This window comes from Papilio polytes, unplaced genomic scaffold (assembly GCF_000836215.1).
Source record: "Papilio polytes unplaced genomic scaffold, Ppol_1.0 DF824303.1, whole genome shotgun sequence".
In the NCBI taxonomy this organism is placed as follows: Eukaryota; Metazoa; Arthropoda; class Insecta; order Lepidoptera; family Papilionidae; genus Papilio; species Papilio polytes.
Window position 1 is genome coordinate 903,338 of NW_013524901.1, and position 21,736 is coordinate 925,073.

General features: G+C 34.1%; 4 protein-coding genes across 4 annotated transcripts; 2 read left to right on the top strand and 2 right to left on the bottom strand.

Moving 5' to 3' along the window:
• Positions 1–520: 520 nt before the first annotated feature.
• On the bottom strand, positions 521–7,406 carry LOC106102126 (spermine synthase). Its single transcript, XM_013281539.1, has 7 exons — positions 7,005–7,406; positions 5,497–5,605; positions 4,281–4,403; positions 3,752–3,838; positions 3,113–3,270; positions 2,258–2,449; positions 521–1,321 (listed from the first exon to the last, which is right to left on the bottom strand). Exons 1-7 carry the CDS (start codon positions 7,284–7,286, stop codon positions 1,154–1,156), a joined length of 1,119 nt encoding a protein of 372 aa, XP_013136993.1. The 5' UTR covers positions 7,287–7,406; the 3' UTR covers positions 521–1,153.
• A 215-nt stretch (positions 7,407–7,621) lies between these two features.
• Positions 7,622–10,446, top strand: LOC106102115 (eukaryotic translation initiation factor 4E-like). Its single transcript, XM_013281528.1, has 5 exons — positions 7,622–7,713; positions 8,018–8,193; positions 8,359–8,536; positions 8,701–8,788; positions 9,095–10,446. The coding sequence occupies exons 1-5, from the start codon at positions 7,684–7,686 to the stop codon at positions 9,250–9,252; spliced, it is 630 nt and encodes a 209-aa protein (XP_013136982.1). The 5' UTR covers positions 7,622–7,683; the 3' UTR covers positions 9,253–10,446.
• A 618-nt stretch (positions 10,447–11,064) lies between these two features.
• On the top strand, positions 11,065–13,459 carry LOC106101013 (eukaryotic translation initiation factor 4E-like). The gene is made up of 5 exons (XM_013280086.1): positions 11,065–11,363; positions 11,679–11,845; positions 12,059–12,233; positions 12,441–12,525; positions 12,658–13,459. Exons 1-5 carry the CDS (start codon positions 11,331–11,333, stop codon positions 12,792–12,794), a joined length of 597 nt encoding a protein of 198 aa, XP_013135540.1. The 5' UTR covers positions 11,065–11,330; the 3' UTR covers positions 12,795–13,459.
• A 666-nt stretch (positions 13,460–14,125) lies between these two features.
• On the bottom strand, positions 14,126–19,873 carry LOC106101024 (X-linked retinitis pigmentosa GTPase regulator-like). The gene is made up of 8 exons (XM_013280096.1): positions 19,793–19,873; positions 18,023–18,148; positions 17,150–17,305; positions 16,884–17,042; positions 16,619–16,771; positions 16,188–16,511; positions 14,458–15,600; positions 14,126–14,284 (listed from the first exon to the last, which is right to left on the bottom strand). Exons 1-8 carry the CDS (start codon positions 19,809–19,811, stop codon positions 14,172–14,174), a joined length of 2,193 nt encoding a protein of 730 aa, XP_013135550.1. The 5' UTR covers positions 19,812–19,873; the 3' UTR covers positions 14,126–14,171.
• Between the last annotated feature and the right edge of the window lie 1,863 nt (positions 19,874–21,736).

Here is a 21,736-nt window from a genome sequence, read left to right on the forward strand (position 1 = left end):
ACTTCACACATATCTTTGAATTTCTTCGCCGATATGTGCAGGTTGCATCACGATGTTTTCCTTCACCGTAAGAACGTCGGGTAAATTATGTACATATGAAAATTCGAAAAATCGAAAATCACATTGGTACATGGCGGCGGGATTCGAACCCAAGACCTGTAGATTACAAGTCAAGTGCTTAAACCACTGAGCCACCGACGCTCTCTTAATTATTGCTTTTGGTTAAATACATTTATTGTTAAAACATTGTTAGTATTCATAAATATTGTACCACCAATTGAAATCTTCATGAAAAGTGGAAATTGAATCTGTATTAAACTCTGCTTTAATGCAATCTTATGAATTTTCTGTTAAGTAAATGATAACTTAAATAAAATATATTTAAAGTTTAAATAACATTGTTTCTTTATACATCTTTTTATTTATGCATGAAATTTTTTGAATTTGTTTTTTACTCTATTAGGATTAGATAATAAAACATCATACATGGTAAAATACTTTTATTGGTAAAACAAAAAAATGAACAAATGAAAATTACAAATAAAAGTTTCAACAAAAAATCAATTAAAACTAATACAAAAATCACTGGTCTACTTTTATTCCTATATTTTACAATTGCGTTAAAAATTGTACTGTCCACAAGAAAATCCACCAAGTGGTATGTCACGAATTGACAAATGTTTGATCCAACGCACAATTGTTTGATCCAACATACATATATTTGATCCAACATACATATATTTGATCCAACATACATATATTTGATCCAACATACAAATGTTTGTTACATTAAAGTTATGGAGGTAAACCTTACATTGGCTTGTGAGTGATTAAATTTCAATGTCCTTGTAAACTTTCAGCGGAAAAGTACATTCAGCTGCATAAATATTTATTAATTTACAAAATCTTAGGAATCCATACAGTTTTTTAATTTGCAGAAAAAAAAGATATGGATAATGAAGAATACTTATACAATTTTAAATGTGAAAACTGAAAAAGTATACAATTTTCTTTTGTAAATGTATGCATATTATGGAGCTGACTGTACACAAAATGTCTCAAACACTTCTTTACAATTAATAATACTAAAGTATCAACTATATTTGTATGACTTAGTGTAAATACTATGGAGGAACATTTGTTACGTTTCGTGTTAAGCATCCCCATTGTCAGTAGATTTGAATGATATCTGGTAGAAGATCCAGTCCTCCAGGAACGAGGGTACGAAGGCCTTGCTCTTTGTGAATGCCACCGGTGGCTTTAGTTTCTCCAACTCTTGCTCGTATAGTTCCAATGATTTACGTGATGTTGCTCCATTACCCTATAAAAATATGTTTTTTCAAATTTCATAAACTCTTGAATAAAATTATTAGGGTCGCATACAAAATTGAGTTTTAATAAATAGGGAATATGCACGTGTTTCATTTCCTTTTTTTAAACGTTTCTACTTGGTATGAGATAACAAGAAAAAAAATGATATCCAAAAAAACCCATTGAGCTTAACAAATAAAATAAAATTACAGTAAATTTTGTGCGACTTAAACGCGGCCGGTGTGGTAGAGTGTTGTGACGTATTCAACAACAAAGGATTTGATTGGTTCTCAGAGTTACCAATGAAAAAGTGATTAAATCTATCTATCACTTGCTTCGACTAATAGCGTTGCGTTTTAGAATTTGGCGAGAAAGACGCTTTTTAATGACTTTCGCTACTTAATCACGTTATATTAAAAATCTATAGATATGTTTTATTAAAGTAAATCAAAAAATTAGTCCAATTTGGCGTCATATCCATGTTGAAATCAAGTTTATTCACTTTCGAAAACTAATACGGATAATTCAATTCGGTCTATTTGAAAACCTTATTTTATAAACTTTTATTTCACACACACTAGAATTAGAAAAAAGAAAGACAGAATATATTTCACACACGATTGATTTAGAAACACGGATTTAGTAAGGAAATGGCATTATTAAGGCCGGAGGGAGAGTAACTGTTCAAAACATTGTTAGAGCAGGACAACATAGCTTATTTGAATGTAGTGTTAGGGCATTCCTGTGCGGGGTGCATAGTAGGTGTATAGAGGGCGAGTAGTGGGTGTATAGTGGGCGAGTAGTGGGTGTATAGAGGGCGAGTAGTGGGTGTATAGTGGGCGAGTAGTGGGTGTATAGTGGGCGAGTAGTGGGTGTATAGTGGGCGAGTAGTGGGTGTTTAGTGGGCGAGTAGTGGGTGGATAGTGGGCGTGTAATGTCTACGTACGTGCGTCATGAACTTGCCGCTGGGGCGCAGTATCTGGAAGGCGGCGTGCAGTATGGTGGTCATGAACTCCCACAGCTCGCCGCACGCCGACTCCGATATCGGGATGTCGGTCAGGTCGCCGAATATATAGTCCACCTTCTTGTTCTCCTTGATGAATTTATTCACCGTCAGCATGCAGTCTTCCACTATAATCTGTATAACAGGAGACCTTATTATATGATAGACACACTAGCTGTTGCACGCGATTTCGCCCGTGTGTTTAAAAAAAAATACAGCCTATGTTACTCACTGATAACATAGCTTTTTAATGATGAATTAAATGAAACCGATCCAGTACTTTTTTATTAATTTCAATACATAGTAAAATACAAATCTTTTCTTTTTATAATATTAGATTACACGAATTTGAATGTAAATTTTATTTAAAATCTTTATCATAATAAACAAGTTATCTGACCAGACGGGAATAAATGGAACTAAACTAGCGCTCTTTGACAATTCCTATATCCACGTAAATTTTAAACTCTCTCACTAGGCTAGGTATCCTTATTTGACTGTAATAGTTTAATAACTTTTGTCTAATTAATAAACAAAAAATACAATTAAAATGTAAAATATACATTATACAGAGTGAGCGGGGTGAGTGAAAGGAGTGCTGTGAATGGTGTTGATGCGAGTGGTTCGAGTCGTGTGAGTGGTGTGGATGGTGCGGGTGGAGTGAGTGCTGCGCGTAGAGTAAGTGGTGTGAATGGTTGAGTGGTATGAATCATACTAGTGTTATGAGTGGTGTGGGATGAATGGTGCGAGTGGTATGAGTGGTATGAGTGTGGTGAGTGTTGCGAGTGGGCGTGTCACCTCGTAGTTGTGGGCCTTGCGCGCGGCGAGCACGTCCCCGCAGATGGCGCGGAGGTGCGCGTGGCAGGCGCGCATCACCGTCTCGTCGATCTCCAACATCCACACGAACTTCGGCTTCTCCTTCAGCAGCTCGTACAGCAGCGCGCCGTCGCCGCCGCCTGCACACACATCTCATCTTAACCAAATTTAACATTAAAGTGAAGAAATTAAAATATCTCAAAAATCCTTTATTTTCCTAATTTTATGCAAGGATGTTTGTTACGTAATCTAAAACGACCAATTGGATCTCGGTGAAATTTAATACAGATAGAGACATCGGAAGAACACAGTCTGCTTATTTATTTATCAAACACAGTACAAAATACATATTATAATTATAATAAAAGTATCTATAAACCTAATTGCTGATCAAATCAATCAGACACTTTGGGTACTACGCTAAAACTGTTTATAGTATTTTTCTAATTCTGCGCGGACGATGTTTTCTTTTTTTTTTTATAGTAAAAGGGGGCAAACGAGCGGCGTGTACACCAAGGTGGTCAACGACGCCCATGGACATCCGCAACACCAGAGGAACTACAGATGTTACAGGCAAAAGCTAGTAAAAAGCTTTAAAATGAATATAAACAATGTGTTTACCCAATATAACAATTTCCTTTCCTTCATAATTCTCTCGTCCCCTCTGCATAAGAGTTTCCGTGTAGATCAGATCAGCTTCAGATATATCTGAAATTGAGAAACATGTTTCAATACAAGTTTTACCACACTGGAAACCCCGGTAACATTTATATGTGCTAAAATAATAATCGCATTAATTAACATTTGAACAATCTGACGACTTTGTCGACATTTTATTTACATAAATTAGCAAAAGCGCCAACTTTGATTAAACAGCCATACATCACACAGAGATAGTAAATTCTAGACAGAAAGGTCAATTTTTATTACTTGTTTTTTAGTTCGCTAGATAAACGCCTTGACATTTTATATTGCGTTAAAATACTATAAGCTAAAATATGCATAATATAATATTTAAATTTTTGACTAATAATTAAATACGAATATATAACGAACCATTTCCTAGTTCTATTTGTCTAGTTGATAACTGATCTGTGACAATTATTGGTGTTTACAATACATTCTAGAGCAGATAACATTATTTACTTACTTTGTAAGTCGTCCAACACTAACATGTTGCCAAGTGACTTGGAATGAACGATCTGCACTCTTTGGAAGGGCGACTGTTCGTCAAACAATACTTCATCAATATCATACTCTAGGAGTCTTTCATCTGAAAATACAATTAATAATTAAATTTAATAACACAGCAATGGTAAAAGCGGATAACCCTTTATGTGGTCGAATCCGTATTCGACTATTGTCTTTACAACATCACAGTTCAAGCTTAATATTACTTTGTATGGTTTATGTTAGTAAATTATTTCGTAATTATAACATTTTTTTTGTAATGGTCCCGACTTGTGTTATTCAACATTTTATGTACAATATAAATGTTATTTAAAGGAATCCTTAGACTTATCCATGTTGGAACACATAACGTGACTCCGACGCTTAGATTTTTAAAATTTATTACAAAAAATTAAAAAACGAGGATAATAAAAATATATTAAATTCTGATGCATACAAGTGGTAAGTGTTGTTTTTGAGGGATTTTTCAATAGAGCGATGTCGCTGATGTCATAAATATCTGACTGATCGGTCATCTTCGAACGAAACGTCGCTTTGAAGAAACTCTTTATATTCCGAAAGGTCGTGGACGAGAGGTTTAAGCACTCCGGCGGTTTAAACGAGAATGCGACTATGGTGAAGGTGCGATTTATTTATACCGTAACAAGACTTGTAAGTTTTCAGTTATTGGTCTTAAATAAAAAAAAAAAACAAAAAGCTCAACTGATGCCGTTCAGTAGCGATTTTAGGGATACGATCGCGAAGGGAAAGATTTCTATTACGCCCCCCTTTTTTTACTAAATATGGGGGGAGTGTTTAACAAGTTAATGTGTAATCTGCAGATCTATGGTGCCCCTTTCTGTCCAGTGCACACTAACGCCGGCACTGATGACAGTGGGGCTTTGTAATATTATAACGCCGGCATTCATAAGTTTAATAAGCGTATAAATACTGCTGTTTAAATACGTTTTAAAAAAAAATCCAAACAGTCATTAAAATGTATAAGATTTTAAATCTAAAAGGTTAAATTTTAAAATTCAGGTCTATTCATTCAAAGAATTTATTTATGTCATATTTTAATTTACACATTTTTATTAATTTTACTTATAAGTAAATCATTTTAAATGCTTTAGTAACATGTTGATTAGACAACAAACAAATGCAATTAAACAAATAAAAAAAACGAATAAACTTACCGGACGTCGGATAGTACCTGCTAAATAAGCACCTTTTTATCGGAGCGTAAGCTTGCGATTTTATGAACGTGATGTACTTTTTCAGTTGACCTTCCAATAACCTCGCCGACTATCAAAAAACATGGATAAACAAGCAATGGTTAATTAAAAAAAGACTAACCCCTAGCACTCCAAAAAAACAATTAAATCAACCAATTTTTAAATAAAAAAATATCTGTGGTTACATTACAATGGATAAAATCTTAGTAATATTAGGAATGTGAAATTTTTTTAATAAGAATTAAGTTTCTCTAACATGCTTTCCCTACTCTGGGTTTCTGGTGTAAGGTAAGGCTGAGCGTCTTTTTGATGAACACTGGAAAATTTGTTAGTGTTAAGACAAATCACACACTGTATAAATAATAAAATGTGAGATAAAAACATGCAATCATTCAAGTAAGTGGTAATGTCATGGAATCTACATGTAAAATTTAATAATGTATGAACTTTAAACCGAATAAGAATCTTATTGTTGTCAAAATTATATGAAAGGTCAGTTAAAATTTAATTTATAAAAATATGAGAATATGGTAATCATGTTCATGATCAAAATGTAAACTAGTGATCTGTGGTAATGCATTTTATATACATTTATATAATCTTTACCAGTCTGTTAAGAAAAAAAATATGAAAAACAAAGTCTGAAGCTACACTAACAAAATATTATTGAAAAATATAAAATATCTGTGTTGTACAAAAAACTGCTCATATTTGTAATAAATTTGTAATGAATTTTTGTTAAAGGGGCAAAAATACAAAGACCACAAACTTCAGCTAACCTGAACTAGTAAGGTAAACATCATATTTATAGCCCCGTTTGATAGTTGGCAATAATTTCAGTCTTTTACACTCCAAGGATACCTTCACCAAACTTTCCAGTTGTTTACAGCACTAAAACACAATTACACGCTCAACCTTAACTCAAATTATAAAAAAAAAACTATTTGTATCATATGATACACTTCTCTTTTAAATTCTTTTGTAGGTTTTTTGGTCTAACAATTTTGTAGAAATAAAAATATCTTTGATTAATATATATAAAGAAGCACTGTGGGAAAGTATGACATTTTTATTTTAAGTACCAATTTTTTAATTTTTTTATCATTTTCTGAACAAACTAAATTATTCAAAAGGTGCCAAATTGTATAGCTTGAAATGGGACTATTTAAAATTAAACATACCTATTAATAAAAAAACTAAAAAATGTTTTTCCATTTAAGTCAAAATATGACATTTATTTTTATAATTTATTGACTATGATATCTAAGATTAGTTAAAATAGTTCTATATGATAATCATGCAATATTATATTTCTACTTAAACATCAGTATGGTAACATAATATGCTTTTGTTTGTATTTTATATATTACAAGGATAACTGTATGTAATGATCGCAATTATTAGTTTATATTAACACCTTCGCCTAAATAATTGGCAGCAATAGAAATAATGTACAGAAATAAGTTTACCTTGAAATTGATTAGTGGCTCTTCAGTGTCCTCCTTGTAATATTCTATGTTTACAGTGACTAGACCCCTGTCAAACAATCTTACAGAGACTGTGGTCCCTTTTTTCCCTGTTAATAGTTTTAATGATCCGCCGTCGATCTTTATATCAGCAGCTAATATAAGATTTGGTACATATTCTTTTAGAATTGTCTCCAACTGACCGAACACAGTTTTCTGACCGCTTTCATCCCCAACCCGTGCGGGGTCAATAGAAAAATCTAACAATAACGTTTGTACAGACATTTTCCTTTAATAAGTAGCCTAGTACTGGTAATAAGCAATATTCGGACGGATACACCGGCAAAATTACGCTGAAAATATGAGGTTCTATTCCAGTTCCAGTTTGACAGAAAATATATTTGACATTTTAAGATGGGGCTGCCATGCGATTGCGAGTGAGATCTAAAATAAGCCAAGAAAAACTAATCTTAACTACAATAATCAATAGTTAATGAATGTCTAATGTTGAAAACTCTTTCTTTTTTATTGAATCATGTTACATATAATAAAATCATAATTACAAATATGAAACGTTAAAATATACCACTTTATTATCTGCAAAATTTTAAGGCAGATCTTGTAACACCGCTTCGATGGCTGTCTTTTGCAAAAATCCAAGGCTCTAAAAAGAATTTGTGATATGGCTGGTAATAATACCGAAGAAGTTGAGGTGGGTAGCAAATAATTAAAAATTCAATAACCACCGTAAAATAAAGATTTCACAATAATTTGCTAAAATACCGCATCAATTAACAATAATCTATGGTGATGTGGCTATACCAACTTTCACTGTTGCATTTGTTTCTTGTTCGCTTAATTTAAAGCACTTTTGACAAAAAATCCTGATCTTTAATACCCACGTTGATTAAAAACTAAATAGATTTGTGTATTGCTTGTATTTATTTACGTGATTCTTAATTTTTAAGTTCAAATCGTATAGGTTAAGTTTTACTAAAATGTCTTCTGTGTTAAAGGGGACTACTACTGATAGTAAGACTAACACCCCTGCCGAGCTCCCACCAGAATTCCTCATCAAGCATCCACTTCAAAATACGTGGAGCCTGTGGTTTTACGATAATGACAGAACTAAGACATGGGAGGAGAACTTGCTTGAACTGACTACATTTGATACGGTGGAAGATTTTTGGAGGTAAATTATTATTGATTCGATCATTATGTTAAACTTGAATTAACTTTCATTTAAAGAGTAAATTGTGACCAAATAAATATTTTATTGTTGCCACATTACAATACTATTTTAATAAATAAAACATCTATTCTGAAATAATGTTACATAGACAGTTTAACATTTCAGATTGTACCACCATATCAAACTACCCTCTGAACTACGTCAGGGTCATGACTATGCAGTGTTCAAGCAGGGCATTCGGCCCATGTGGGAAGATGACGCCAACAAAATGGGTGGCAGATGGCTTATCAGTCTTGAGAAAAAGCAGCGTAACTCAGATTTAGACCGATTTTGGTTGGAAGTGGTGAGTAAAAATATTTGGTTATGTACTAATCTGCTTTCAGTTTTTATGTAAAAGTGATTTGCTCTCTTCGAGAACTTCAAAGTATGTCTATATCAATTGGAGATAAAAAAATGTAGATTTTCATGTAAATTTTTTTTAAATGTTAATAATTCTTATACTTTCAGATACTTCTATTAATAGGTGAAAATTTTGACCACTCTGATGAAATTTGTGGTGCGGTTGTGAATATAAGACCTAAGTTTGATAAAATTGGTGAGTTTTGAAAGTTACTATACTTTTGTAAATTCAAAAATATTTACCATTTATAGATGGTATATAACAGGGGTGGCCAAGTGTTCAATCAACCAACTGGTTGGTTGAAGATCAACTGATCTGAACTATTAGTGCAGTCATTTGAAGCCCAAAAATATAAGTACAAAAAAAAAATATGCACTAAAATAAACATATGACACAGGATGTCATCAATGGGTATGCAGATGGGTCTAACAAAGTTGGTCATCCCAAGGGCTGCCAAAATTCAACTTTTAAAATTTCATTGTTCTAATGTAATACTTCTAGGTGTATGGACGGCAGATACATCAAAGCAACAAGCCAATCTTGAAATTGGTAGGAAAATAAAAGAGCAGCTTGGCATCCATGGAAAAATAGGTTTCCAGCTACACAGAGATACTATGGTCAAACATAGTTCTGCTACCAAGAATCTATATACTGTTTAGATTATTAAAATTGTGTCTAGAATATGCAACAATGGTCCAGAGATGATATTAAAATTAAGCATGTTTTAATGTAATTATTTTTATATGTACTTTTGCAGACAATTACATGTAAATATGCTAGAGGTCACAAATTTTCAAAAACAAATAGTCAAACATTGAAGACTATTGCATCTAGTTTGTCTAGAATTGCAAATGTCTATGAGAGCTGACATCTTCCACTCATTTGCCCCCTCTTAAAATAAATAAACAAAATTGAAATACAGGTTTATAGTTGAAGTATTATATACTTCACTGTGGCAGGCCCAAATATTGTTGTGTGCAAAACAATCTAGTTGTGAAGTAATTTATTTCAATCATTGGAATAAATGCATGTAAAAAAAAGAACACCAGTGGCTCAGGGTATAAGCACTTGACTTGTAATCTACAGGTCCTGGGATTGAATCCTGCCATGTACCAATGTCATTTTCTTTCTTCGAATTTCATATGTACATAATTTACACGATCTTCCGATGAAGGAAAACATGATGCAAACTGCACATATTACTGAAGAAATACAAAGATATGTGAATAGTTAATCAACCCTAAGTGGGCAAGCATTGTTTAGCTATGGCCTTATCACCCCTAACTTAGGATAGGCTGGAACAACTCAAACATTTTGTCTGAAAAGACATTAAAAGAAAATAACTTCCTTAATATGCCAACAGCATAGAGGTACTATGAGATTTGATATTAAGGATATTTATAAATGAAATAATTTGATTAAGTATTTGTCTGCAGAAGTGTAATTATCATCTCTGGCTGTTGGTGCTTTGAGATATGTTTTATTTAACAGAAGTAGTATTTATGTTGTCACTCACGTCTGCCTCGTAACGAGAGCTTGGTTCAACCAGCAGTTATTGATTAACAAAAAGTCTGATGTTTGTACTAAAGCTGTGCTCGGTTATGTTTAAATGGTCACCTAGTTATAAGTCTGTATTTACTACTTATTAAGTATCCGGTGATTCAGGAAGTTGACTTCGGAATTTTCTTTTTTTTTAACATTTTAACACTTTCGTTTATTTAATTTGTCACGCTTTAGTATCCCTGTACGATGGTATATGTCTCGCTAGTGTAACAACTCATTGTTTGAAATTGATGTTTGCGCATTATGTTAAAGAATGTTTTGGTATTTTGTATAAAAAGTACTAAAATAAAGCAGTAGTTTTATTTATTTACTCCTCATACCTCTTTAGTGACTTGTGTGTCCACACAAGTTTCACTGATCATTGTATTATTTAGAAAGTGTGACATACAAAGATATATTTGTTGCATCACCTAGATGAAAATGCTAAAAATAACATACAAGTGCTTCTACCATGTAATATCGTTTATCTTATCAGCTGACTAAGAGCTCACATAAATAGATAATACATAACCCGAATTTTAGGTACATAAACATGTATACAAAGTGAAATTAGGAAGTGTTAATGCGAAATATGGCTATAGGAGAGTGTCCATTCTGAAATAATGTTTCTTCAGCCAAGTAAATAAACGCTGATAATTTCAGTTTCTCCTAATTGATAACATGTTAGTTCTATTTAAAATGAGTAAACATAATGAAAGTGGATTACTAATTCAAATTTGAAATATTTTGGAATTCAATGGTTTGGTGTCACGATGTTATCGGTGATTATGAGTTTTTCCAAAAGAAATAGGATAAGGAAAATGATTGTATTGTACCACAACTCTTTTAAAAAAAACTATGATGATCCATAGACAAGAATAGTTTACGGACGTAGAAGTATTAATTATCTTTGTCCCCCAACTTACACAAAAGTTTAAGTTTAAGGTTATAAAACGGTTAAGAGCTAAATGAAACGATTTTTTTGACTGAATTATCTACAATTAATCTTTTGAATTAGACAAGTTATCTGTAGTTGTGGCAACATTTATGACGAATACGGGGAAATACCTCTTTTAATAAGTGGCGTTTTTTGATAAGACGGCTTTATAACTTGCCTGCTGCCTTCTCTTTTGTCTGTGATTAAAAAGTAATTTTTATTTCATTCTTATTTTGGATTGGAGTGGTTCTATTTGTTATGGCTACTTGCAGTAAATTGAAGAAAACGAAAGTAAGTACATATTTCATAATAATAGGCTTTAATTCTATCATAACAATAACAGTGGAGTCCGGATTTTATTTTTTTTCAATTACTAAATTATTACTTTACAGACAATTTAAAGTTTTCAAGTTAACTTAGGATTTAATCATTTATAATTTTGCAATATACAAGTGATTGCGAATATAATAACTTTAGTATCTCAGTAACTTTGTTCTGAAGGATATGCTGTGATAAAATAATATAAAATTGATTAAAATATTGAATTTGAAATCAGCTCGTATTTAAAGAATTTCAAACTTTCTTAAATAAATAATTTGATTGAAGGTTATGAAAAACGAACAAATTGTCGAATCTGAAAGTATTGAATATTTGAATATTAAACATCCTCTGAAAAATATGTGGAGTTTTTGGTTGTACACTAATGCTAGCAAAGATTGGAGCGAGAACCTTGTGGAGTTGACGACGTTTGAAACGGTCGAAGATTATTGGAGGTTAGTTTACCCAAAATGCATTTTTATGAAGCTAATGAGTTGTAGGACTTTAAGTGTTGAGACATAGTAACAGTAGATGAACTGCAAACACACCGGACTTTAAATAAACAAACTAGTTCGCAAAAAAAGCAATTTGAAAAATGTGAAAATGTTAGATACTGATTTATGTCAATTAAAACTATCGTTTTCGATATTTAACGAATGATTTGTTAGTATATATCACCATACGAAAACCCCGTCCGAGTTACCGGTAGGGCAAGACTACTCGGTGTTTAAGAAAGGCATCCGGCCAATGTGGGAGGACCCCGCCAACGCGCAGGGCGGCCGCTGGCTGCTCACGATCGACAAGAGGCGCGCTGCGGAACTCGACAATATCTGGTTATATCTGGTCAGCACAAATACTCAATACAAGCTTCCTCGCAATTTAAATTCTGCTACTTATTTACTGCGTTGGCGCAGCGACCCCAAGTGGGTCTTGACATGAGAGGTTCTCCTATCAACAGAATAATAGATTTCAGCTGTGAGACTATATTGTAGTCTTTCATCATATTTTTAATGGTTCTTGTATAAGTTAAATTGATCTTTATTAACGTAGGTTTTAATGCTGATTGGCGAAAACTTACCGCATGGAGAGGAAATCTGCGGAGTCGTAGTTAATGTAAGACCTAAATGTAAACTCGGTAAGTTGCTTAGTATCGTTTTACTAAAACCCCTGTAAATTTGAATCTAATACCAAAATTATTGTATACGATATTAGGTCCAAATTTTCAAGGTTAGAACACTAAAGAATTTAATAAATATTATACCTATAGGTGTTTGGGTGACGAACTTAAATCATAAATCAGCGAACCTAGAGATTGGTCGTAAGTTAAAGGAGAAGTTGCCGACGAACACTAGACTGGGTCTGCACTCACATAACTCCAAACATACTATTATTAATAACTTGTAAACCTTGTGCGCACATCTGAAACTAAACTATCGAACAACCGTTTAGTCTCGTTTTGATTCCTATGTGCTTATAGAACGTGCATACACTACTCGATTTTTAGTTGTGCAACTAAACAGTTGAATTGGCTGCAAAACAATCTACAATCGCAAAATAGTTGTGCGATAGTTTAGTCAAAGGTATTTTAGCAATATGTACCTTAAATAAGTATGAGAATTTATAATTAATAATAGGTAAACATTAATTTAAAGAAGGCAAGAGAGGAACAGTTTTTTTAATTTCTTAATTTATGATTCTAAATTCAAATTCGATTTGTTACAAAGACGCGTATGGACGTAGTCTGTGTTTGAAATATGCTATTAAGTAAAAGCCTATATAGGTACTAGCAGGGTTTTGTGTCAGCCACATAAAGAGCAGTATTACAATATAAAAGATCAAAGTATTTCATTTCGGTTTTCGTGTTGATTGTAGGTTATATTAACATATGTTCAGTTCAGTGTGTTTAAGCAAAAATTTAACTAAATAGTTCATATGTAAGTTAAAATTTTGCTTACACACGTTTTAACTAAACATTTCGACTTTTCAGTTAACTGTCGGTTACAACTGAGCGTCTGTAGGCTTTAGTTTTGTAAGATGTGATTGTTTTTGAACAAAACAGTGTTAATTTTTAAGTGTGTTTTATTTCTTTGCCCATTGCCCATTCTACGAATTCTTATAATAGACTAATGAAAATTTTAGGGACATTTTATTCTAACATACATTTCATCATCACCAGCTCACTATACGTCCACACCGAGGGGCTCGGAGCCTACCCTAAAGTTAGGGTGACTAGGCCATAGTCAACCACGCTGGCCAAGTGCAGTTGGTTGACTTCACACATATCTTTGAATTTCTTCACCAATATGTGCAGGTTGCATCACGATGTTTTCCTTCACCGTAAGAACGTCGGGTAAATTATGTACATATGAAAATTCGAAAAAATCGAAAATCACATTGGTACATGGCGGCGGGATTCGAACCCAAGACCTGTAGATTACAAGTCAAGTGCTCAAGCCACTGAGCCACCGACGCTCCTTACAAACATACATTTACCTTGTCATAATCGAATTAAATAAATCTCAAGACAATCTAAAATAATTACGATACGTATGTGGAGAAATACCGCATTGCCTAGATAGACATGATAAACCAAAATTAAAACTACAAATAAAATGTGGATATTAGCAATAATTTTATTGAAATATATTTTTTTTAACAATCTTAATTAAAAAAATTAATTTTATTACAAATATACAAATTAATATTAAGAAATAGAAATAGAAAGTTTCTCGAATTTTTAAACATTTATAAAGAACTAACCAATCAGCTTTTACGAATAAATTATAAAATGTTGCAAGTTCTTGAGTTTGTCTGATTCCTTATTTCTGTTTCGACTCTTTCCTCTACTTTGTGGACGGCCTCCTCCGCATTGTCCATTCCTTTGTGCACGTTTTCTTACAAATATAAAAATAAATTAATTATTAAAAAATACACGAGTAAGTAACCACAACACTAATTGTGAGGTAGTAAGGGAGGAAGGAGGAACTATGTGTATCCTATGCATTATTAAAAAGAATAAATCCAACAGTTTCTTATGGAAAAGGTAAATAAAATAGTCTTTGCTTACCTATAACTTTTTCTTCGATAACTTTTCCTTTACCCATACAAGAATTCTCTTTCTCCCTGATTGATTGGAAGATACGCGCAAATCGACCTTTCTCCTCAACTTTATTTTCGACCACTACGTCTTCATTATGAGCGTCTTCATTTGAATCAATATTATCCTCACTTCTTACAATCGGCATTACCGCTTGAGTTTTAGTTTTACCAGCTTGAGGGCTGGATTTGTCGGAAGCACATAAAATCGTCTCGTTTTCCGACTGTCCAGTATCACTCTTCTGACCATCATCACTGTGTGCGCTTAAATTAGGGCTTATTTGCGATATGTCTGGTATATGAAGCAAATCTTGAATGAACGGCGACTTTGGAGGCGGAGAGTTTGTTATTTCTGCTGTTTTGTCCGGTATTTCAAGCGTTGTCTTTTCATCGATATGCAATGGATCTAATTTTACTTCCGTCTTATGTATAATGTCTTCCACAACTTCCATTTTAATTACTGTGTCTTTTTCAAAATTTTTGATGACATTTTCTATTTCTTCTTCAGATTTATCAATGAGTTTATCCGGGCTTTGTAAAATGTCCTTTGCTTCGATTTCTGCAAGCGCTGGCGAAGTCGTGCCTTTTATTACAGCTTTTAATGGACTTAAATGTTTGTAATCTTTGTTTATGTCCGGTATATCGTGTGTACTACCAGTTTCATCAAGGTCGTTTATGTTGACGATGTGTGAGCCGCTCACATTCGCTTCTAATGAATCTATCGATCCGATTTCTTCGTGATTGTTTGCATTCACAGTGTCCGTGTGGTTTTCATTGTTGTTGGCATTCAGAACGTCGGCACTAAACATTTCGCCGATTTTTTGCCCTGGTATTTTTTGTAGCGGTGGTAGTTCGGTTAAAGATATTTTTTGCGTTTGCTCTTGCGATGTAGTTAATTCGTTGTTTAAATCGTCGTGTGAAGTCTTGGTGGCGGTGAGCAGCGTGTGGCAGCCGCCGCACGACACGTTGTCGACGATGTAGCCGTCCATGGCGGTGACCCGCTTGGGCGTGTATTGATTGTGTACTGCCTCGTTCGAGTTATTGGCGTCCTCCTCCACCTCCAAACACAATTTGTTGTGTCGCGACTCGCCGCACGTGTAAAGTAGACCGTTATCTGTAATGTATTCGCGATACTGGTACATTAACGCAATATTTAAATTAAAACTGTTTTTTTAAACATCCTTCTAAATAGATATTTACGAACGATATTTAGGAATAGACATTTCTAGTTGATATCGGCGTATTTGAGAAATTACTGTTAAGGAGTATTCGAATACTATGAACGAACTTATATAGCATTGGTGAAGTCTTCAGTAAGTTTTCAGTATTTCTGTTTAGGCCTTTTTTAAGTTTTAGCTTCCATTTAAGAACTTAATTTGCATGTCATGCAGGTGTAAAATTAATGTTTGCTGTCAGTAACCCCTATATTTGTATTTTAACAAATGCACGTTATTTAAAAAGGAACACCTACCTATTTGTGATTAATACCAGCAAAGTTTTGAAAATAATTATAGTATCGTAAATCGCGAAGACCCATTTCCTGCCCCCGAGAGCAATTAAACCAAACAATGATCGACGATTTTTCACACAATATAGAGAACTTAGCAATAAACCTTATTCTATATTTCTGCATGAACGAGATTTTTAAGTAAAGGCTAAACATTGACAACGACTAAAGGTTCACAAATACCGAAGCCTCACCCGTAACAAAAGCGGTATGCATCGCACCGCAAGCCACTAGCTTCAGCTGATAACCATCGAACATTTTCTCCATGTCTATCTCAGTGGGAGTGGTAACATTTTCTACCTCCTTCGGCATCCCCAGCTGGCCCTTCTCGTTGGAACCAAATGCTAGGATCTGACTCTCGTCCATAGACAACAGGAAGGTATGGTTAGCGCCGCAACACGCGCTTTTGATCGGCACATTTAGTGGAAGCACCTCCGGGGAGTATATTGTCGTGGCTGTGTTGGGGATACCGAGCTTTTGATTCTCATTATCGCCTGTTACGAAAACTGCACCTTTTTCTGGAAGAAAACATTGTTATAATGAACTGAAGTCTTGGTTAACTTTCATGGATCCTTCTTTCTATCCAGTAATTGAATCTATAATCCTTGTTTTGGTTTACTGTTACCAGTAATAAAGACGGTGTGGTAATATCCACACTCGACGAAGGCGATGCGCTCCATGAACTTGAGCTCGGTGAGACGGCTGCAGCTGCGCGTGCCCTCGCCCACTCCCAGCTGACCCTCAGAGTTCGACCCGCACACAAACACTCGCCCATCCTCTGTACACATTGGTTGAGGTTATTCCCACATTTTTAACGTTGGTGCTGGTAACACTACGATGTGACTAGTAGGGGCATATTACAGTACGACTTGCAAGAAGCTAGCTATGACCTGTGAGTATGGCGGTGTGGCTGCTGCCGGCGGAGACCTGGCGTACGGGCGCGGGTGCAGCCTCTAGCTCGACTAGATGCGGCACACTGCGCGGCTCCGTATCGCCTGCTCCCAGCTGACCCTCCTCATTGCAGCCCACAGTGTAGATCGCATTTGTATCTGCAATTGTAATAGCTTATGTAATTAAAAGAAACGATGATTTTCAAATCTTCAAAGTTCAGCAGAAAATCGAAGCGTTAATTCATCGTTACATATTTTCGTGTGACCTGTAACGAAGACGGTGTGAGCGCGTCCGCAGGCGACGAACATGGCGCGCTGGGGCTTGAGCCACTTGACGCAACTTGGTCGCGTCGCCTCCTCGCGGTGGCCCAGTCCCAGCTGTCCCCACGCGTTCCCCCCGAACACGAACACGCGACCATTTTCTGCACAACACAGACATAATGGTAAAAAGTAGCTCAAAACCTTTGCTTTACCCTATCCTATATCTCCGGAATCCTAGAAGTTATTTACGCTAAGAAATCATCTTTTGCCGTAGGTATCCCAACAGATAATGTACTTGAAAAAAAACTATAGTGTATAGTTAATAGGTATAGTTTTATATAGGTACAAGATATTGGTGGTCTAGGAACGTAAGGCTTAAATAATATTGAGGTTAACATGAGCTACACCTATTTGTTTCAATTAATTTCTTTTGCTGTGCGTCTCGTCTAATTTGATTACTAGATTCAGTGGCATAAAGTGAGTTCTACACACGCGAAACCGCAAATAGGTACGTGTTCATAAAAGTAATCGTAGTCAAAGATCAATGTCCTATGTTAATTTATTGGCTTTTATTATTTGAAGACTTAAGTCACGTAAAGGGCCAATTAAAGCGTTACTTGACAAAGGTCAAAGTCACCTCTTGGTGTAGAAAAGTAATGCTTTGTTACTGGTTAAGATAAGATCGTCTGGACTATTTAAGAATACAGTAAATACTAATCAAATTAATTATAGAAGTTGTTTGCAGTTTAGATGTCCGTCGAACACCATCATCAAAGAAGTTCCTGCAACAGATGTTGATGGCGTCTCTCTCTGTTTAACAGTTGTGTTATGATTCGACAGTGGAAACTCACATTTTAAGTATAGTGTTGAGTACTTACGACAGATGACAGCGCTGTGCTCGTCGCCGCATGAGATGGCAACTACAGGGTCGTTTTTGATGAAGAAGTGACTCGGCTCGTTGTCCGCGAACCGCGACTTGCCGAATGTGAACACCGCGCCCGTATCTATAAACAAAATTCAAATAAAAAACCTTTATTAGAACAAAACAATTTTGTACAAAATCTAACACACGCAGACGTAATAATTGACTATGATCATACTGAAATACAGGGAAATTTCACCGTAGGCTCAGTCCCGGATATCTGTTAGAATCTGGATGGCCGCTGAGGGAGTTTTAGTCGTTAAAACCTACATAAGCCTACTTTTATTCTAGAAGTAGGATATCTTTTTTAAGATCCTCTAAATAAAAAAGTAACAATCGCTGAAACTTTGCTTCATTCCGATACGATTTGTAGAAACAGAGAATAAATGAACTAATAATGCATTTTCAGTTAAAATTGGCGTATGTATGTACGTGCTTTCCGCATAAAATATATACATAAATATTTGCGTAGGCGTCTGTAAAAGTGCTGTAAAAACCTAGTACTCTTTGAAATAAAGGAGTTTATTACTTTGGACGCACGAAATATCCGCTGACCTTGAGGTAATGTTCAACCCCTAATCGGACATCAGATCGTAATCATGTACGAAACTCAGTAAGGCTTTCATTTGCCGAATTAGTTAAGGCGCTGGAAATAGAAACTACGAATATGTTTTATTACGCGAAAATAAAATTACACGGCTTATGTTAATTTTGACCTTCTAGAGCTTTTTCCCTCTACATGCGTACTTAATGGAAAGCAATTGTCACTTGGCCATGAAAATAAAATAGTTAGGGCCTGTCCCACCATTGGCTGATAGAGGTTCAGATACTTAAAAAAGTAAGGGAACAAAATCCGATATTTCCATCATATATTTTACACGTTCGATTGTTATCAGACAATTTACAATTTGGTGCGACATATTAAACTAAAAATAACTATGTCTGAAAATATGGTCATGGTGTACTTGGAAATTGTATTACGTTTACGAAACTTGAAAAATACCAAATTTACGTTTTACAACGGTAAACTGCAATTTTTATTAACTGTATACATTGGACTTTGTTATTTTATTCTATACTTGTTTAAAACCACTGGTCGGTGTCTTAATATTTCCCTCATGGGTTATTTGAGGGGCAGATTACCAGAAGTAGTTTCGTGCGCAATCAAGCTTTGATTACTACATTACTTAGGATTTTTATACATTTAAACTAGTTATAGAAAATTCTAAAAATATTTTTTTTTAATTATTCTACTCGCCTTACAGTGTTTAATTTGTGTTGGTAAGTGGAGTAAACATTGAAAAGGGGCAAGAAGCGTCAAGAAGGAACTATAAGAAACGCTTGTTAGATACAACACCACATTCTCTTATTATTATTTTTTGCTTCAATTATTTGGTCAAAAAATGTGAGATGTGGAGCTACAAAATGTTTTCCACACGACCTAAATTCAATGGTATTACAAAATCAATAGCAATTTAACGGCGATCATGTTATAAGAATACACTACGTTTATATATAAAAGGGTAAGCTAATTTCAACTACTTTTCACTGTTATAAAACAGTTGGTACAAAAATTTTAAATTCGACAAAAAATCACAAGAAATTAATTTTATTACATGCATTTCGTTTTTATTTCAATTCCAAAAACAACATATTTATTAATCTGTAATGTCAACTAATCCGCGTCAAAATGTTTTTTTTTTAATAATTTGAAAATGGAACAGACCTGGAATATCGTCAGCCATGGCTACTAGTTCGTGTTGTGGTTACGAGAGGGCTCTCGCCATGTCCAGCGCGCGACGGCCGCGGCGCGACGACTGACCGCTGCCCACGTGCCACCCTCACCTTCACCACGTATTTACATGGAAATTACAGGCACATACAAACGTAGAATGGAAAAATCTTTTACAACTCCTCAACAATTATTTATGTTATTAAAATGTGTAGTTTAATTTTCTTAGTTAAATAAAACGAAAAAAATATTCCCTTATTTAAATTTTCATGAATATGGTGGAACAAACTAAAACATAAGATTTTTTGGTAAATTAAGGGCTGTAAGTTAGACATTCGACTAGCTTGTTATATGTTTTTTTTTTATCATATGAGATTTTAAGATCTATGAAGGAAGAAAGTTGATTAAAACCAACTAAATCCAATGCCATAAAACCATGCCACAAACAATGTGTCTACATTTTAGGATTATGGTATTTAGTATAGTGTCATTTCCGGACTTTTTAAAGTTTACGGGTGCAACGGACAGGGGGCATTGCGTGTCCAACTCCACGCTGCACTTTGTACAAATTACTGTTGACGCTATAAAATCCACGCGCGTTATTGATTATTCTGTAGGTGAATGCTAACTATTGAATCTATGTGATGTCATAAATATTTCCTTTAAAAGATTTGCTTTGCTTTTACAGCTTAAATTAAAAACAAAGCTAAGCTATGTTATTGTATCTATGACATTGACATTTCCCAAATTACAATCCAAGTAAATGATGACAACGAATTTATCCGTTTAACTATTTTAAACATCAAAATAGCATTTTTTTTTTGGTATTTTGTATCGAGTTGAATGGTGTAAGATTACAATTTAAGACAGCGAGTCCATTGTAATCGTTATTTCAGTAACCTACAGACAATAAAATACAATTGTTGCCAACAATGAAAATATTTCTACCATAATCACCACACTTATCAGTAACGCTATAAATAACTACAGTAAAGTTCTAACTGCTTTGTTGTATGAATCGTGCTACGAGTAAATATTAGATAAAACATGTAACCTCATGAATGGCAGAATCGATTTAATCGGTTCAAATGACGTATTATTCTGAGTAACAGTAATCATTGCTTGTTACGAACCTTGACCTCTCGGATATAGAATTGCAATTAATCGATTTATTCTAAACGTAAATAAATGACGATACAAGTTGAAGATTTGCTTTCTTTAACGTATAGCATTTAATACAAGACTTAAAAAAATATGACGTTTGTTCCTATCGGCGATCACTAAAACTGATTTGTAATAACTAGTAAAATTCACAAACAGTTACTTATATTTTTAGCTCATGAACATAATTCGTTTTTATAAAGTAAGACAACAATTAGTAAAAACACCTGGCATAATTTAAACGCCTATCATTTCAGTAAACATTGTATTTCACAGTAAAGAAGACTTAATTGTTGAACTTGTTAATATGTACGCGTACTTTGTTACGCATACTATCGCTAGGTGAATCTGTGCTATTAGTCCCTAGTATGTAGTATGTGACCCATTTCTGTCACTACAAAGCTTCTTTAACATTACTCTTGATGTATTATTGAAAATATTGATTCGGCATGTATTTTAATATTCTTAATAACATTACTTTTGGATGTTAATGTTGCTTATTCTTTAAACTTCGAGAAAATATTACTAAACTATTATGCATAGTATGACCTTGAAAAGTTATAGATGTCAGAATTATAACAATAACATGTAGCCTATTGTAGATTTGATGATTATTTTGTTTTTTTATTACATGTAAATCACGCTATGTTCAAGTAACTTAAGTTAAATTTTGATGAATATCAGTGACAAGGCAATTGTTATTATTTAAGTCAAGTTAAGGTCATATAACGTTAAAATTAACAAGCTTCGTTTTATTGATAATATATTTATAATTTG